Source organism: Lonchura striata, chromosome 12, assembly GCF_046129695.1.
Source record: "Lonchura striata isolate bLonStr1 chromosome 12, bLonStr1.mat, whole genome shotgun sequence".
Lineage (NCBI taxonomy): Eukaryota > Metazoa > Chordata > Aves > Passeriformes > Estrildidae > Lonchura > Lonchura striata.
The window spans coordinates 7,659,298-7,672,886 of NC_134614.1; the positions used below are offsets into that span (position 1 = coordinate 7,659,298).

General features: G+C 41.9%; 1 protein-coding gene across 1 annotated transcript in view; it reads left to right on the forward strand.

The window, feature by feature from the left end:
- Window positions 1-13,589, forward strand: part of DCAF1 (DDB1 and CUL4 associated factor 1) — a 46,592-nt gene that overhangs the window by 15,762 nt on the left and 17,241 nt on the right. The window contains exons 9-18 of the mRNA XM_021529161.2: window positions 996-1,154; window positions 2,428-2,607; window positions 3,799-4,008; window positions 5,180-5,349; window positions 6,537-6,661; window positions 7,745-9,005; window positions 9,879-10,077; window positions 10,767-10,849; window positions 11,624-11,708; window positions 13,038-13,271. Of these exons, the coding sequence (XP_021384836.1) occupies window positions 996-1,154; window positions 2,428-2,607; window positions 3,799-4,008; window positions 5,180-5,349; window positions 6,537-6,661; window positions 7,745-9,005; window positions 9,879-10,077; window positions 10,767-10,849; window positions 11,624-11,708; window positions 13,038-13,271 (2,706 nt within the window). The remainder of the gene's footprint in view (window positions 1-995; window positions 1,155-2,427; window positions 2,608-3,798; window positions 4,009-5,179; window positions 5,350-6,536; window positions 6,662-7,744; window positions 9,006-9,878; window positions 10,078-10,766; window positions 10,850-11,623; window positions 11,709-13,037; window positions 13,272-13,589) is intronic.

A 13,589-nucleotide genomic window follows, 5' to 3' on the forward strand; every position in this document is an offset into this window, starting at 1 on the left:
AGGAAAGGAAGGAGGGAATAAAAATATCTTAATTGTGCAGGAAGGGCCATTAAGTTCACCTTTCATCTACCTATTTAAAGATGATAAAATTCCTTTTTCTGTCAAATTATTGTGTTCCTGCTGCCCTTAGATGGCATTCCTGAGTTATTCCACTGCCTGCCATCTCAAAGAACACTTGTGAGGGAGCATAAACATCTTACTCCCAGAAGCCCCAGTATGACATCTCTGAAGTCAGTGGTTTAAAAACTAGTTTTGTGTGAGTAGTCTTTAAGGTTACCTCCCCGAGGTAAAAAGCCACACAAAATAACCTTATTCAAGCCAAACCTGCCGTGCAGCAGAAGTTAAACTTTCCTGTGCATTCTTTCCCTCTTTCACAATAACTTCTCTGCCGCTGATCCTCCAGAGTCTTCCTCTCTGTATCTTTGTCATTTGAGAATTTATTTTGAAGGAACAGTGTTCCTACAGTAGCTGTAGATTACTTCAGTTGGGAGTAGAGTGGGGTTTACAGTGGCTCTTACATCATCTTAGGATGTAGGTAATACAGAAAAGCAGTGTGCAGTACACTTCAGTGCAGTTGCAGGCTTCCCTTTAATTACCTTTATAGCTAATTTTGTAAAATTCCTTTTGTCAGCAATATGTCATAATCAAAATATGAATGGAAATTTAAATCTTTAGTAGTGATAATAGAAAGTGAGTGAATTTGAAGCCAATAGAAAGACCTTAAGGTGGCCTGTTGGATAATTTCTGAGTTGCTCTGTTTTTCTTGTATTTCTTTTGCAAGATGTGTAAAAAAAAAAAAAAGTCTGGTAGTGTCTCTTTTGGTTTTGTTATTGAGATAAATACTACATTCTGGATTACATGTAATGGGAAGAGGAAGTGAGGTACACAAAGCACAGAGCAGTTGCTTTTTCTACTCTCTGTTTTTCTATGGGATGGGGATGGAATTGATGACAGTTTGAAGAATCCTAGTCTAATCTGCTTTTATGATTCCTTAGCATTTGGCATCATTGCTGCTGCACAACAAGTTTGCTACAGAGTTTGTTGCTCATGGAGGAGTGCAGAAGTTGCTGGAGATTCCTCGTCCTTCCATGGCAGCAACAGGAGTGTCCATGTGTTTGTATTACTTGTCATACAATCAAGATGCTATGGAGAGGGTAAGGGTTGTTCTTGTACTGTAACTGCAGTGATTCCCATAATTTCTCAGTGTTTCTAGCTGTGTTCAAACAGTGAATAACCATCTTCTAAGCTTAAAAGCAAATTGATATGGATGATTGATTGCTATATGCAGAGGCATTAGGAGGTATATGAATAATAGTGTATTGTTTCAAGGTGTATATTTGAATAACAGTGTTTTGTTTCAAGGATGTGGATTTCAGTTTCTAGGGAATTAAGAGAAGACCTTGTCAGCATTGTCTTAATACTTTAATCACCCTGTTCATTCTATTCTTCCCTCTTTCCCTCAAAAAATCACAACAAAAACCTCCTTCATTCTCATTTGCCTTTCTTTTCCTGTCTGTTCCAATGGACTACTACACCTGAGATTGTTTTTCTCCATGCATGGTGCCAGATGTTATCCCAAATATGTTCAGACACCAGGTAGAGCAGGTCTCTGTGGTACATTTTGGATTTCAGAGGAAGCCAGCTTCAGGGTACAGTCCCTTGTCAAGTAGTCCATGCTGGTAGGTCTGAAGCTGGTAGCACTGTATTCTTTGAGTATATCCAACACCAGCAGAGGAGAGATGGAAAACTCTGCCAACTTGGCACACAGCCCCTGGTGCCAGCACTTCAGGTCCACTTGTCACTGACCCTGACAGAGGGTTCCCAGTTCCTCCTCAGTAGAAGTAAATAGGCAAATGGAAGAGTGCAGCTCTGAGCACATGGTCTGTACATCTCAGAGGCATGGCCTGAGAGCAGAAAAAGACCAGCTCAGTTGTCTGCTTCCAGAGAAGACAGGCTTTAGTCTTGCATTTGGACAATCCTTGTGATTCCCCTAGGCTTCAGTGCTGCCAGAGTTTGCTAGTACCCCAGCATTGCATATGGTATTTGGTTTTACTGAGTAGAATTTGTGTTTCTTCAATGGAAACTTGACTACCTCTAGTGAAGCATTCTTTGGATATGTAAAAGTGGTATGGAGAAGGAATCTGGAATTATACTACACTAAGGCTGCTGTATTCATTGTGCTTTGCTCTGGGAGTGGACCAATTTTTAGTCCTACATTGCCAAATCATATTCTTTTTTAGTCTTTATTAGTCAGCAGCTATTCTTACTGGTCTGGAAATGGGACTTCTTATTTCATGTCTCAGATGTCCCAAGTCAAGCTGGGAATAGCTAATACTTGTCCTCTCAAAGAGTCTTCATTCTTCTTGGACCAAATCTCTTAAGAAATCTGTTTGAAGTCCTCCTCAGGAGTGTTTTTTTACTTTCTAGGTGTGCATGCACCCCCATAATGTGCTTTCAGATGTAGTGAACTACACCCTGTGGCTGATGGAGTGCTCCCACGCCTCAGGCTGCTGCCATGCCACCATGTTCTTCTCCATTTGCTTCTCTTTCCGTGCTGTCCTGGAGCTCTTTGATAGGCACGATGGGCTGCGACGTCTGGTTAACCTGGTAAGGGCTGTGGCTTTAAGTAGGGAACAGGGGTTTAGTGGCAGGTTTGGCACGTTATAAATGCAACTGTGTAGAGTTTTGTTCTTTGGTTTTATTTGGGGTTTTTCCTCCTCAGTTCCCAAGAGATGGAGAGGTGGGTTGAATTTTCTGAGAAGCATTCACATGCATCCTTTTATCTTTATTACTTTTATTATGATGATTATTGTCTAGAGGCTTTATACCCTTTGGGAGCTTTTTTGTGCAACTCCTGGGTTAAGTAATACTTACTCAAACAGTGGTGGCTTAGTGATAGTCCAGATGTTTCTTACCACTCCACATAGACATGTGTGCTGTTAGATGTGGGTAAATGCAGCTTTGTTCCATGAAGAGGAATGGCTGTGTGTGTGCTGCAGGAGCTATGGTACCTTCTGGGCACAAGTTCAAGACACTGTTCAAGTAGAAAAGCTGCAATGTCTGCAGGGTGTTGCTGTGCACTCCTGCAGCTTGGGCTGTGTGTAACTCAGGGACAATAGTGCTGCAGGGTGCAAGCACATGGTGCCATATTATGCCTAATAGTACTCAGCACAACACTGCCTCCAGACCTACACTAATGTAACTTCTTTAACCTGGAAAAAAGGAGGCTCAGGGGTGACCTTATCACTCTCTACAACTACCTAGTCAGGTGGGGGTTGGTCTCATCTCCCAGACAATGACTGACAGAACAAGAGGACACAGTCTTAAGCTGTGCCAGGGGACATTTAGGTTGGATGTCAGAAAAAAAATTCATTGAAAGAGTGATTGGGCACTGGAACTGTCTGCCTAGGAAGGGGTTGGAGTCACCGTCCCTGGGCATGTTTAAGAAAAACTGGATGTGGCACTCAGTGCCATGCTTTAGTTGATGAGGAAGTGTTAGGTCATAGGTTGGACTTGATGATCTCAAAGGTCTTTTCCAACCTAGTTCATTCTGTGATTCTGTAATTTCTGTCTTCATAGATACTGAAGGAGAGGGCATGGTTCAATTTTGGCTGTTAACACACACAGACACCCTTTTCTGTTTAGACAGCCTTTGTCAGCTTTCAGTGTGCTTCTATGTCCTGCACAGAAAAGGCAGTGTTAGGGTTTGGTACAAGAGTGGCTGAGAGTTGTAGATGCTTTTTTCCTGAAGACTGAGCTGATGGAACTTTTTCTCCCACACCCAACTTCTTTCTGAAGATAAGCACTCTGGAGATCTTAAACCTGGAAGACCAAGGAGCCCTCCTGAGCGATGATGAGATCTTTGCCAGTCGCCAGACGGGGAAGCACACCTGCATGGCGCTGCGCCGGTACTTCGAGGCTCACCTTGCCATCAAACTGGAGCAGGTGAAGCAATCACTGCAGCGCACTGAGGGCGGCATCCTGGTGCATCCACAGCCCCCCTACAAGGTGAGGGGCACATTGCAGGCTTTTCACATGGTTGTTGCATTTCTCAGTTGAATCCAAGCTGTAGACATGGGTAAGTACCCTTTGAAGCCAGGATAATAACTAGGCAGGCTGCAAGTGTTTCATCTGTACTTTTTTCCTGTTGTGTGGAATGGCACTGTAATAGGAAAATACAGAGGAGCCGTTGAGGTTTTTCTCAATTACATTTGATTAAACCTCTTGCTCATGTGCTGTGCCCTTTCCATCTCTCAAAAACTCAAAGGCATGTTGTTTTTGATATTTGTGAGGTTTTCTATGCTGTGAATCTCTGAAAGGACAAAATTTGTATGTATATGGAGGTATATAATGCTGAAAAACTCAGAAATAAGTTTAATTTAATAATGATAACTGAAATGTCTTTTGAACATGACTGTTTTTAGAAATTACCGTGGGATCCAGATAGATAATAATCCATAGTCTTGGTTATGATTATTTTTTTCCCGATTCCTCCCTGCAAAGCTGGTTTTGTTGATTTGTGTTGGGTTTGTTTGTTTGTTAGGCTTTAATTAAACTAGATTTTAGGGCTGCTGGTTTTGAGAAAGTACATTCACCTGTGGTTTCTGATTTAATTTATTATGATTTTCTGGAGGAACTGAAGTAAGAAAATAAGGGAGTTTTTGTTTCTGCAGAAATCGCTTATTTTCAGTAACTAAAAACGTACATAAAATGTTGCTTTCTCACATAATTAAAAATACTGAAAGGCAAACTTGTTAGGAATCTTTTTTATTCAGTATCCTTTGTAGTAAAAACTTAGAAACTGTAATTGAATATTTTCAGCAACCTTTTTAGTATTTTAGCATAGATGTGTATTGAGTGGTGGGGGTAGTAACTACTAGATTAGTAGCTTAAAAGCAGAGTAGAATTTTAATTTAATATAACTTCTTAAATTTGCTCTAGCTTTTTGAGACTGTAAAGAAACTTTAAGGATATTATCCTTAAGCTTATTGTGTATTATAGTGACAGTTGCTATGTTCTTTTATAACTGGGGAATAAACCTAGAAGTAAATACTTAATCTTCAAGACACAGAGTAGTCTGATCTTATAGATGCAGTTTTCAGTCAAATCCCAGCAGTGAGGGATTTGATGTGCAAATTTGTAACCCTTGTGATCTAATGGTGTCCCTTGGACCCTGCAGGCCTGCTCCTATACTCATGAGCAGATTGTGGAGATGATGGAGTTCCTGATTGAGTATGGTCCAGCACAGCTTTACTGGGAGCCAGCAGAGGTTTTTCTCAAGCTGTCTTGTGTCCAGCTCATGCTTCAGCTCATTTCCATTGCCTGCAACTGGAAGACGTACTATGCAAGGTGAGCTGTTTGTGTAGTGCTGTATTTGAGTGCGGCACTTGTGACTCTTGGGCAGGACATTACATTTCCAGATTTTCTACCCTGATAGTGTTTAAAACAGGCACATGCTGGTTAGTGCTGTTAGGGCCTGTGCTGTGGCAACACAGTGATTATCAAAGCTAACTCTGGGGAAAGCAGGACTAAAATTTTAAGGTAGAGAGAAGGATGTCAAGAAATTTCTGAAGAGCCAAAATGCCTCAGGCCTTTGATTAGTATGGCACTGATTTCTCAGAAAAGCTTCATCACAGTTCTGTGCCTCTTTCTATCTGTCTTAATATTTGTTTACCTTTTTTTAAGAGAAAGGCTAGAAAATGCTCCAGGAAGAGGGTGAAATTAAGACATATCTTAATCCTGGAATGAGGTGGTCCAGGACTTCCTCCTTATTTCTGCTGCCTACAGGAGCTCCTTGCCTAACTTAAATGGAAAGTCTTTGAAATCCGTTTTGCTTCTGAAGTTCCCTGTCTCCCTCCCACTCCTAGGTTGCACTCTCCTGCCTGAGTATCTTGTGTTGTTTCTTTCCTTCTGCAGCTGTTTCCTAATTGCTAACCTAATCTGCATTAACTCCTACTTTTCCAACCAGGTTAAAAATCTCATATTTTTTTCATTTTTCTGCTCTCTCACCTCTTGCTGAACATCCCTTTTCACCTTCCACACTCCCGCATCTTTCTTGAGCTAGAGCCTAAGTTGGTGTCTTTTTGGCTATTAGAGTTGTCTGGTTTACTGCTAATAGTTTCCCTTGACTTCAGAAAAACTTACTTCCCAGTTAACTGGTGACAGAGTATTTTGGACAGCAGTGTTTCCCAGCTAAGATGTGGAGTTAGATTAAATTTAGCAGCTTAATTTAGAATGGTTTCATTAGTAAGTGCTAACATTCTTATTTTTATAAATACAGAATTACTGTGTTTTTAGGAGCCTGTGAGCTGTGTAAGATAAATGTTGGCAGACTGCAGGCAGTGGTGTGCATGTGAGCCCTACCTTCTGTGGAGAACAGCCCTTTTCATTCTAAAATCAAAAGGCACCATCAAATGCAGCAGATGTGACTGGTTTATGTCAATATCTTAGAGTAGAGTAAATGGAATACTATTTTATGCTATTAAAATGACTCTGTACATGCAATTTCAAAGAGTTCTTCTGTTGCTGTCTTCCAGGAATGACACAGTACGATATGCTTTGGATGTACTGGCCATCTTGACTGTAGTACCTAAAATCCAGTTGCAACTGGCAGAACCTGTGGATGTGTTAGATGAAGCTGGATCTACTGTTTCCACTGTGGGTAAGCAGAATATGGCCCTAATGACTTGCACATTTATCAGTTGTCTTCTGCTACATGGGTTTTGGCTGCCTGTTCCTCACCTATAGTGAGACAAGGGTTAAAATAATTCATGTACTCAGAGTTACTGTCAAGGATGCAAATAGATGGGAGAGCGCACTGTGGTTAAAATCGTGTCATGATTAGCACTGTGGTTAAGTTACAAATTTAGAGGCATGTCTTTCTCTTGCACTTGTTTTCAAGAGCTCATTAAATACAGGTGGAGGCAAATATACTTTTATAATGGGACTATTAGGCTTCCTCAGTTTCTCGGAAATTTAGGTCTCCTGAGGATATGGCATTTGAGAGTAAGGAAGAGGAACAATTATTGATGTGACTTATGCTCTAACTGGTTACCTCCAGGTTCAGCATGTAAATGAGTGAGATGTGCCTGGATCGGATCCAAGGCTTCTACTTCAACTGGAGCCTCAATTTTCTTTGTGAGAAAATAAAAATAAAGGCAGGCAGAATACTGGATATAGGCAAAAGACAATTCCTTTTGTACAAAACACCTCTAGGCAAACACCAATTCTGTGAGGGTTTTGATATTCTGAAGGAGACGTGAAACTAACAGGAATTTTGTGGGGAAAAAAAGTTTCCCTAAAGTTTCTTTTTTACCTGATTCTTTTTGGAAGTTGATATGATTATTTTGTCCTCAATGACTTAATCCCCTTCCTTCCCTTAGTTTTTATTTTGTTCGTGTTTATACAAGAGAGTTGCTTCATGCGGCAGTAATCAGAGCATGTCTGTACATTTTGCTCTGTCCAGATACTTTAGATTTTTTACTCCTGGACTGTGCTTGATCAATCTAAGAGATTGTGTGACATTACCTACTGATGATGAGGTAGAGGACCAGCAGGGCAGGAAAATATTTTGCTAGGGAGGTAGAAGAATGTCTTAGACTAGTTAGCAGAACTTCAGGAATTTCTGGAATTAAGGGAAGTACCTATTTTCTTCAGATTTGTTGGAAGATTCCATTACTTGTCTGATCAACTTGTGTAAGATACGTTTTAGAGTAATAAAGAAGCTGTTTCTTTCCCTTACTAGGTATTAGTATCATCCTTGGGGTTGCTGAGGGTGAGTTTTTCATCCATGATGCTGAGATTCAGAAATCAGCTCTTCAGATCATCATCAACTGTGTGTGTGGCCCAGATAACCGGATCTCCAGCATCGGGAAATTCATCTCTGGGACTCCTCGTCGAAAGCTTCCTCAGGCCCCCAAGAGCAGTGAGCACACGTTAGCCAAGATGTGGAATGTGGTGCAGTCCAACAATGGCATCAAGGTGCTGCTGTCGTTGCTGTCTGTGAAGATGCCGATCACCGACGCGGATCAGATCCGGGCTCTGGCCTGCAAAGCCCTGGTGGGGCTGTCGCGCAGCAGCACCGTCCGGCAGATCATCAGCAAGCTGCCCCTGTTCAGCAGCTGCCAGATCCAGCAGCTGATGAAGGAGCCGGTGCTGCAGGACAAGCGCAGCGAGCACGTGAAGTTCTGTAAGTACGCTGCCGAGCTCATCGAGCGCGTCTCGGGGAAGCCCCTGCTCATCGGCACAGACGTCTCGCTGGCGCGGCTGCAGAAGGCTGATGTGGTGGCCCAGTCGAGGATCACTTTTCCTGAGAAGGAGCTGCTGCTGCTGATTCGGAACCATCTCATCTCTAAGGGCCTCGGGGAAACGGCGTCTGTTCTTACGAAAGAGGCTGACCTGCCCATGACTGCAGCATCCCACTCTTCTGCCTTCACCCCTGTTGCAGCCGCTGCCTCTCCGGTGACTCTGCCTCGCACTCCTCGTATAGCTAACGGCATCTCGGCCCGTTTGAGTAGCCACACTGCTGTAGGTTCCACTGCCACCTCTGTCCACGCTCAGGCAAGACCGTCTGCATCCCAAGGTCCACCTGCCCTTCCAGGCCCTTCTTATGCCAGCAACTCTCCTCTGATTGGCAGGATTAGCTTTGTCAGGGAGAGGCCGTCTCCCTGCAACGGCAGGAAAATCAGAGTGTTGCGACAAAAATCGGACCATGGCGCCTACAGCCAGAGCCCAGCTATCAAAAAGCAGCTGGACAGACACCTTCCTTCCCCACCCACGCTGGACAGTATAATCACAGAGTACCTTAGGGAGCAGCATGCCCGCTGCAAGAACCCTGTTGCCACCTGTCCCCCTTTCTCTCTCTTTACTCCCCACCAGTGTCCTGAGCCAAAACAGAGGCGCCAGGCGCCCACTAACTTTACCTCACGGCTGACCCGCAGGGCGGCCTTTCCGAAGTACGGAGGGGTGGATGGTGGCTGCTTTGATAGACACCTTATATTCAGCAGGTAAGGAAGAAAACTATGTTGTGATCTCTCTCAGGATTTATCGTGTGCCAAAGAGCCTTACCTGGACTCAGGCTGTGCAGTCCCACAGTGGAGTATCCTTGCAGAGTTTTCATTCACAGTGACATGAAAGAGCCTTGAAAGGCATTTGTAGTAGTTGTTCTGTTTGTCTTGTTCTTAGTGCCAACCCTTAGTATGCAAAGCACACTTTCTTTTCAGTAGCAACATTGTCTAATGAAGCTGGTAGCTCTTCGTTTTCAAATGGAAGGTGAGTATGCAGCACCAATTATATGAGAGTGTAACATAGTCTTGAGGATGGTTGGCTGACAGATGCAGGACAGTGAAATATATACTTTGCTCTTGCAACTGAATCATCAGCACCACCAGTGGCCTTTCCTGAGGTAAAACTGGAAGGTGATGTAAAGTTTCTGAAAACAAAGGTGACACATTCATGAGAGCATCTTTACAGTGAAAGCAGTGTCACTGTGGGAAGTTATGATGCCAGGGTGTTGTTTAGCTCATGTGACATCTTCTTGTGCTATGTGTTTCAGAACTGTTAGGAATTTTTTTTGCTAGCTCTCTGTACTTACCGAGGTGTTGACATTACAAGTTTTCCATCAATCCAGCTTTGAAGATGGAGTCCAAGTGCTTCAGCTTAATGATGTGCTTTAACAGAAGTACCACATAGTGGAAAACAAACACTGGAAGATTGCAAACACTGTTGTAATGCACAAGCACTAGTCTTCAAACTGACACCTGGCTTACTCTAGAAGAAAGTTGTAACTTGTACCAATCTTTAAGGGCTGGATTTAATATCACAACATTTCAGTTTTGCTTCTCTCCATTGGGTTACCCATGTATTTTTGCCTTCTCTAGGTTCCGTCCAATTTCTGTGTTCAGGGAAGCAAATGAGGATGAGAGTGGCTTTACCTGTTGTGCATTTTCTGCAAGAGAGCGATTCTTAATGCTGGGTACTTGCACGGGGCAGTTGAAACTCTACAACGTGTTCAGTGGACAGGAAGAGGCCAGTTACAACTGCCATAACTCTGCCATCACGCACCTTGAGCCATCCAGGGTAAGGAACCACAGACCTGTCTGATCTTTGGCAGTTCTCACTGCCTGAGCCCTGGGATGCTTTGGGCTCCTCTGGATTTGTACATCTGAAATGCACCTACTGGTGGCCTGCAGTGCCTGTTGTTGGAGTACTTACAATAGTTGCATGTTGTCACTCTTGTGAGTTCTACATTTAGGGTTTCTTCTTCCCAAGATAATAAAGAAGATACATAGTAGCTGTGTGCCTTCTTAAGAAATTAATATATATGTCTGGAAGTGGAAAATTGCTTAAACTGACTATTACACATTTATTTATGTGAAAGATAAAATATCAGAGTTTATATATCTTTACTGGAGAAGGAAACCTTTCAGGAGATGATTCTAGGAAGAAAGAGAAGATACAAGCAGAATAGACTCCCCTCACAGGGTATCAGAATGCAGCCATGGATTATCCTGATCTTATCTGCTGTTGACATCATAGATTGTTCCTGTTGTTACTTGTAAAGTTTGTCTACTTTGGGCTCTTTATTATATACTTGGATATTAGTACTAGATACTTAGATTTTAGCTTTATGGGAGTAGTATTAAGCACAAAAGCATCTGCTCTACAGTTTCTAAATTTATCTTGTAAGTTAAAAGTGTACAGGTAAAATGATAACCTGTTTTTCCTGATGTTCTTTTCCTTTCCTCTATGCCAATCTGGAAATTCAGGATGGATCTTTATTGCTGACATCTGCTACATGGAGCCAACCTCTGTCTGCATTGTGGGGAATGAAGTCTGTCTTTGATATGAAGTAGGTACACTCTCATTCTGCTGTGGAGTGTGCTGCAGTTGGAAGAACCATTTGATACAGGAATAAATTCTAAAACAGAATAGCACAGATCTCAAAATGTCTCTTGTGAAAAATAAAATGTGATCCCTTTCTTATGTTGGTAATTTCCATATTTTTTTTGGTACAGAGCACATTTGAGCTAAATTCTACCTGAAATCCTGTTTCATGCAAGATAGATCACTGTTACTCTTGAAGGCAAAGAAACATGTTTGTATTTTTAGTCTCATGTTTGTAAATTACCTTGGTGATCTTTCTGTAGCCAGTTCAGAGTTCGACTAGCATGGTGGTTTTCATGGTGAAATTGTCAGACCTGGACTGCAAGCTCTTTAAAATCTATTGCAGTATTTACAATTGTTCCTTCCCATTAAAAAGTGAGTGGAAAACTCTTAATTTTAAAAGGTTTGATTGTTGTCTGCTTTAGTTGTAAACAACAGTTTTGGTGTGACCTGCATGGCATCAGCGAGGGGCTTTTCTTCAGAGGAAAGGTTGAGCTCCCTCAGGCTGCACATTTCAATGTCCACAATCCACTGCTGATTTCTCCAAAGTGTTCTATTTGTGGCAGGCTCTGTTGATTCAGGTCTGAATTTGCTACTGCAGTATGATGTGGTCAGTGCTAAAGGAGGGGGTTTTCTACATTTTTTTCTCCATTTTTGAAACCTGTGCTGGAGCTGTTGGGGTTGCTTGGGTCATGTAGAAACTGCAATTCCTTGATTTCTTTACTGACTGTATCTGCAGGCATTCCTTCCCTGATGACCACTATGTGGAGTTCAGCAAGCACTCTCAGGACCGGGTCATTGGCACAAAGGGAGACATTGCACATGTAAGTACCAGGAAAGCTCTGGCATAAATATAATTCTCCATAGGATGGCTGTTAATTGATGTGAGTGCTTTGATGCTCTGTGTAACTGATGAGTTCCAGAGGAAAGCTTTGAAAGTGTCAAGTAACTTCTCCCTATTCCTGAGGATATAAAGTTGACCATAACAAGCAGTGTGTTGCCTCTGGGCAGGTATCCTGAGCAATTTTAGAGTCTGCTTTGTTGTATTCATTTGAGAGATCATGCAGGATTTTTTTAGCTCTGAAGTTGCTTTCTTAGCCTTGCTCTTTAGTAATAATAATAGAGTTCCATTGTAAACAGTAGCTCAGTCAACAGCTGTGGGAAATGACCTATTAGAAATGTTCTCCTTTTGCCCCCCACAAATTTGCAGATTACTTTTGGGTAATTTAACTTTACCATTGTATCTTCAGAGAGTATTGTTGTAGTGCTTTGCATGAATTCCTGCAAGGTGGACAGACAAGGCTTCAGAGACTTGCTGCTGCTTTGCAGTACTATTTTGCATTTGTTATAGGCCTCATCTCTCTTAAAAGAGAATTTGCATAAAAATTTTCCATTAAATATAACTTACTCAAATTATTTATAATTTCACTTGTTACACTGATTTGTTTAAGTAAACTCTCAATTCCTGTCCAGTTTTTAGCTTGGATTTAGCTGGAACTTTGTTTATCTGGTAAATGGATTTGTTTTCCAGTTCTAGAGAATATCTTCCTCTGTAAGTTTGAACAAGAGTTGGGCTCTGAAGGATGTTACAGATCAGATTTATCTGAGGATATGATCACAAACCCTTTGTACTAGTTTAAAGCCCTTTTTATATTCCAAAAGTTTATTGTGCCAAAGCTCAAATTTGCCTTTCTGTGTAAATGCCAGGAATTTTAACTAGTTTTCTATAGTTTATGGCTTTTTTCCCCTCGCTGTGTGCTTTGGAGTTTTAATGTTTGTAAATACCATCTGCTCAGTTCCATTTCTGAAATAGTTTCTGGCTAAGTGGTACCTTGTGATTGCAGATTCCCAGTCCAGTCCTCATAGTGAGGTTATTTTATTTGGAACTCATCCCGATTGTAGTGAAATGTCAGTGAACCTGCAGTAAGCCAAACACTGGCCAAAACTTCTTGTGAGGCTTGATTCCAGCTGTGAAAAACTATTAAAGGGCTTGGTAGGAAAGGTTATTTATGGAATGCTGTCACATAAAATGGGAAAATTAAATGGAGAAGAGGGTGATTCTGTAAACAGTCAAGGAAGGGGAACGGGAAGATTTTAGGCACAGGTATATTACAAATTGTGACTAATCTTTCTTTTTCTTTTTAATCTAAAAGATCTATGATATTCAGACTGGCAACAAGCTATTGACTCTGTTTAACCCAGATCTTGCCAACAACTACAAGAAGAACTGTGCCACCTTTAACCCCACTGACGACCTTGTCCTAAATGATGGTGTCCTCTGGGATGTCAGATCAGCACAAGCCATCCACAAGTTTGACAAATTCAACATGACTATCAGTGGTGTTTTCCATCCCAATGGGCTGGAGGTCATAGTCAACACTGAAATTGTATCCTTTGGGCCACTGTGGTAACTGGTACTGGGAGTCAAGAGCTGGTATGGATAAACAAGTAGCTGTTTGCAGAGTTGTATTAATGGTCTTCTGTGCTACATGTTATGTGTGGTAACAGAGTTTCTGTCTGTGAAGCAAGGAAGAGTAGGGACTGTTAGGTAGCTAATTTAAATCTAGATTCTGCCTCTGACGCAGTCTGGAGAAAATACTTACTTCACAGCACATCAGCTCTCTTCCCATGTCTTAACAAGATCAGCCTTGAAGGTACTGCAGCCACTTCTCACGTCTGGGAATGGCATTTTGAGTAAGAGCTTT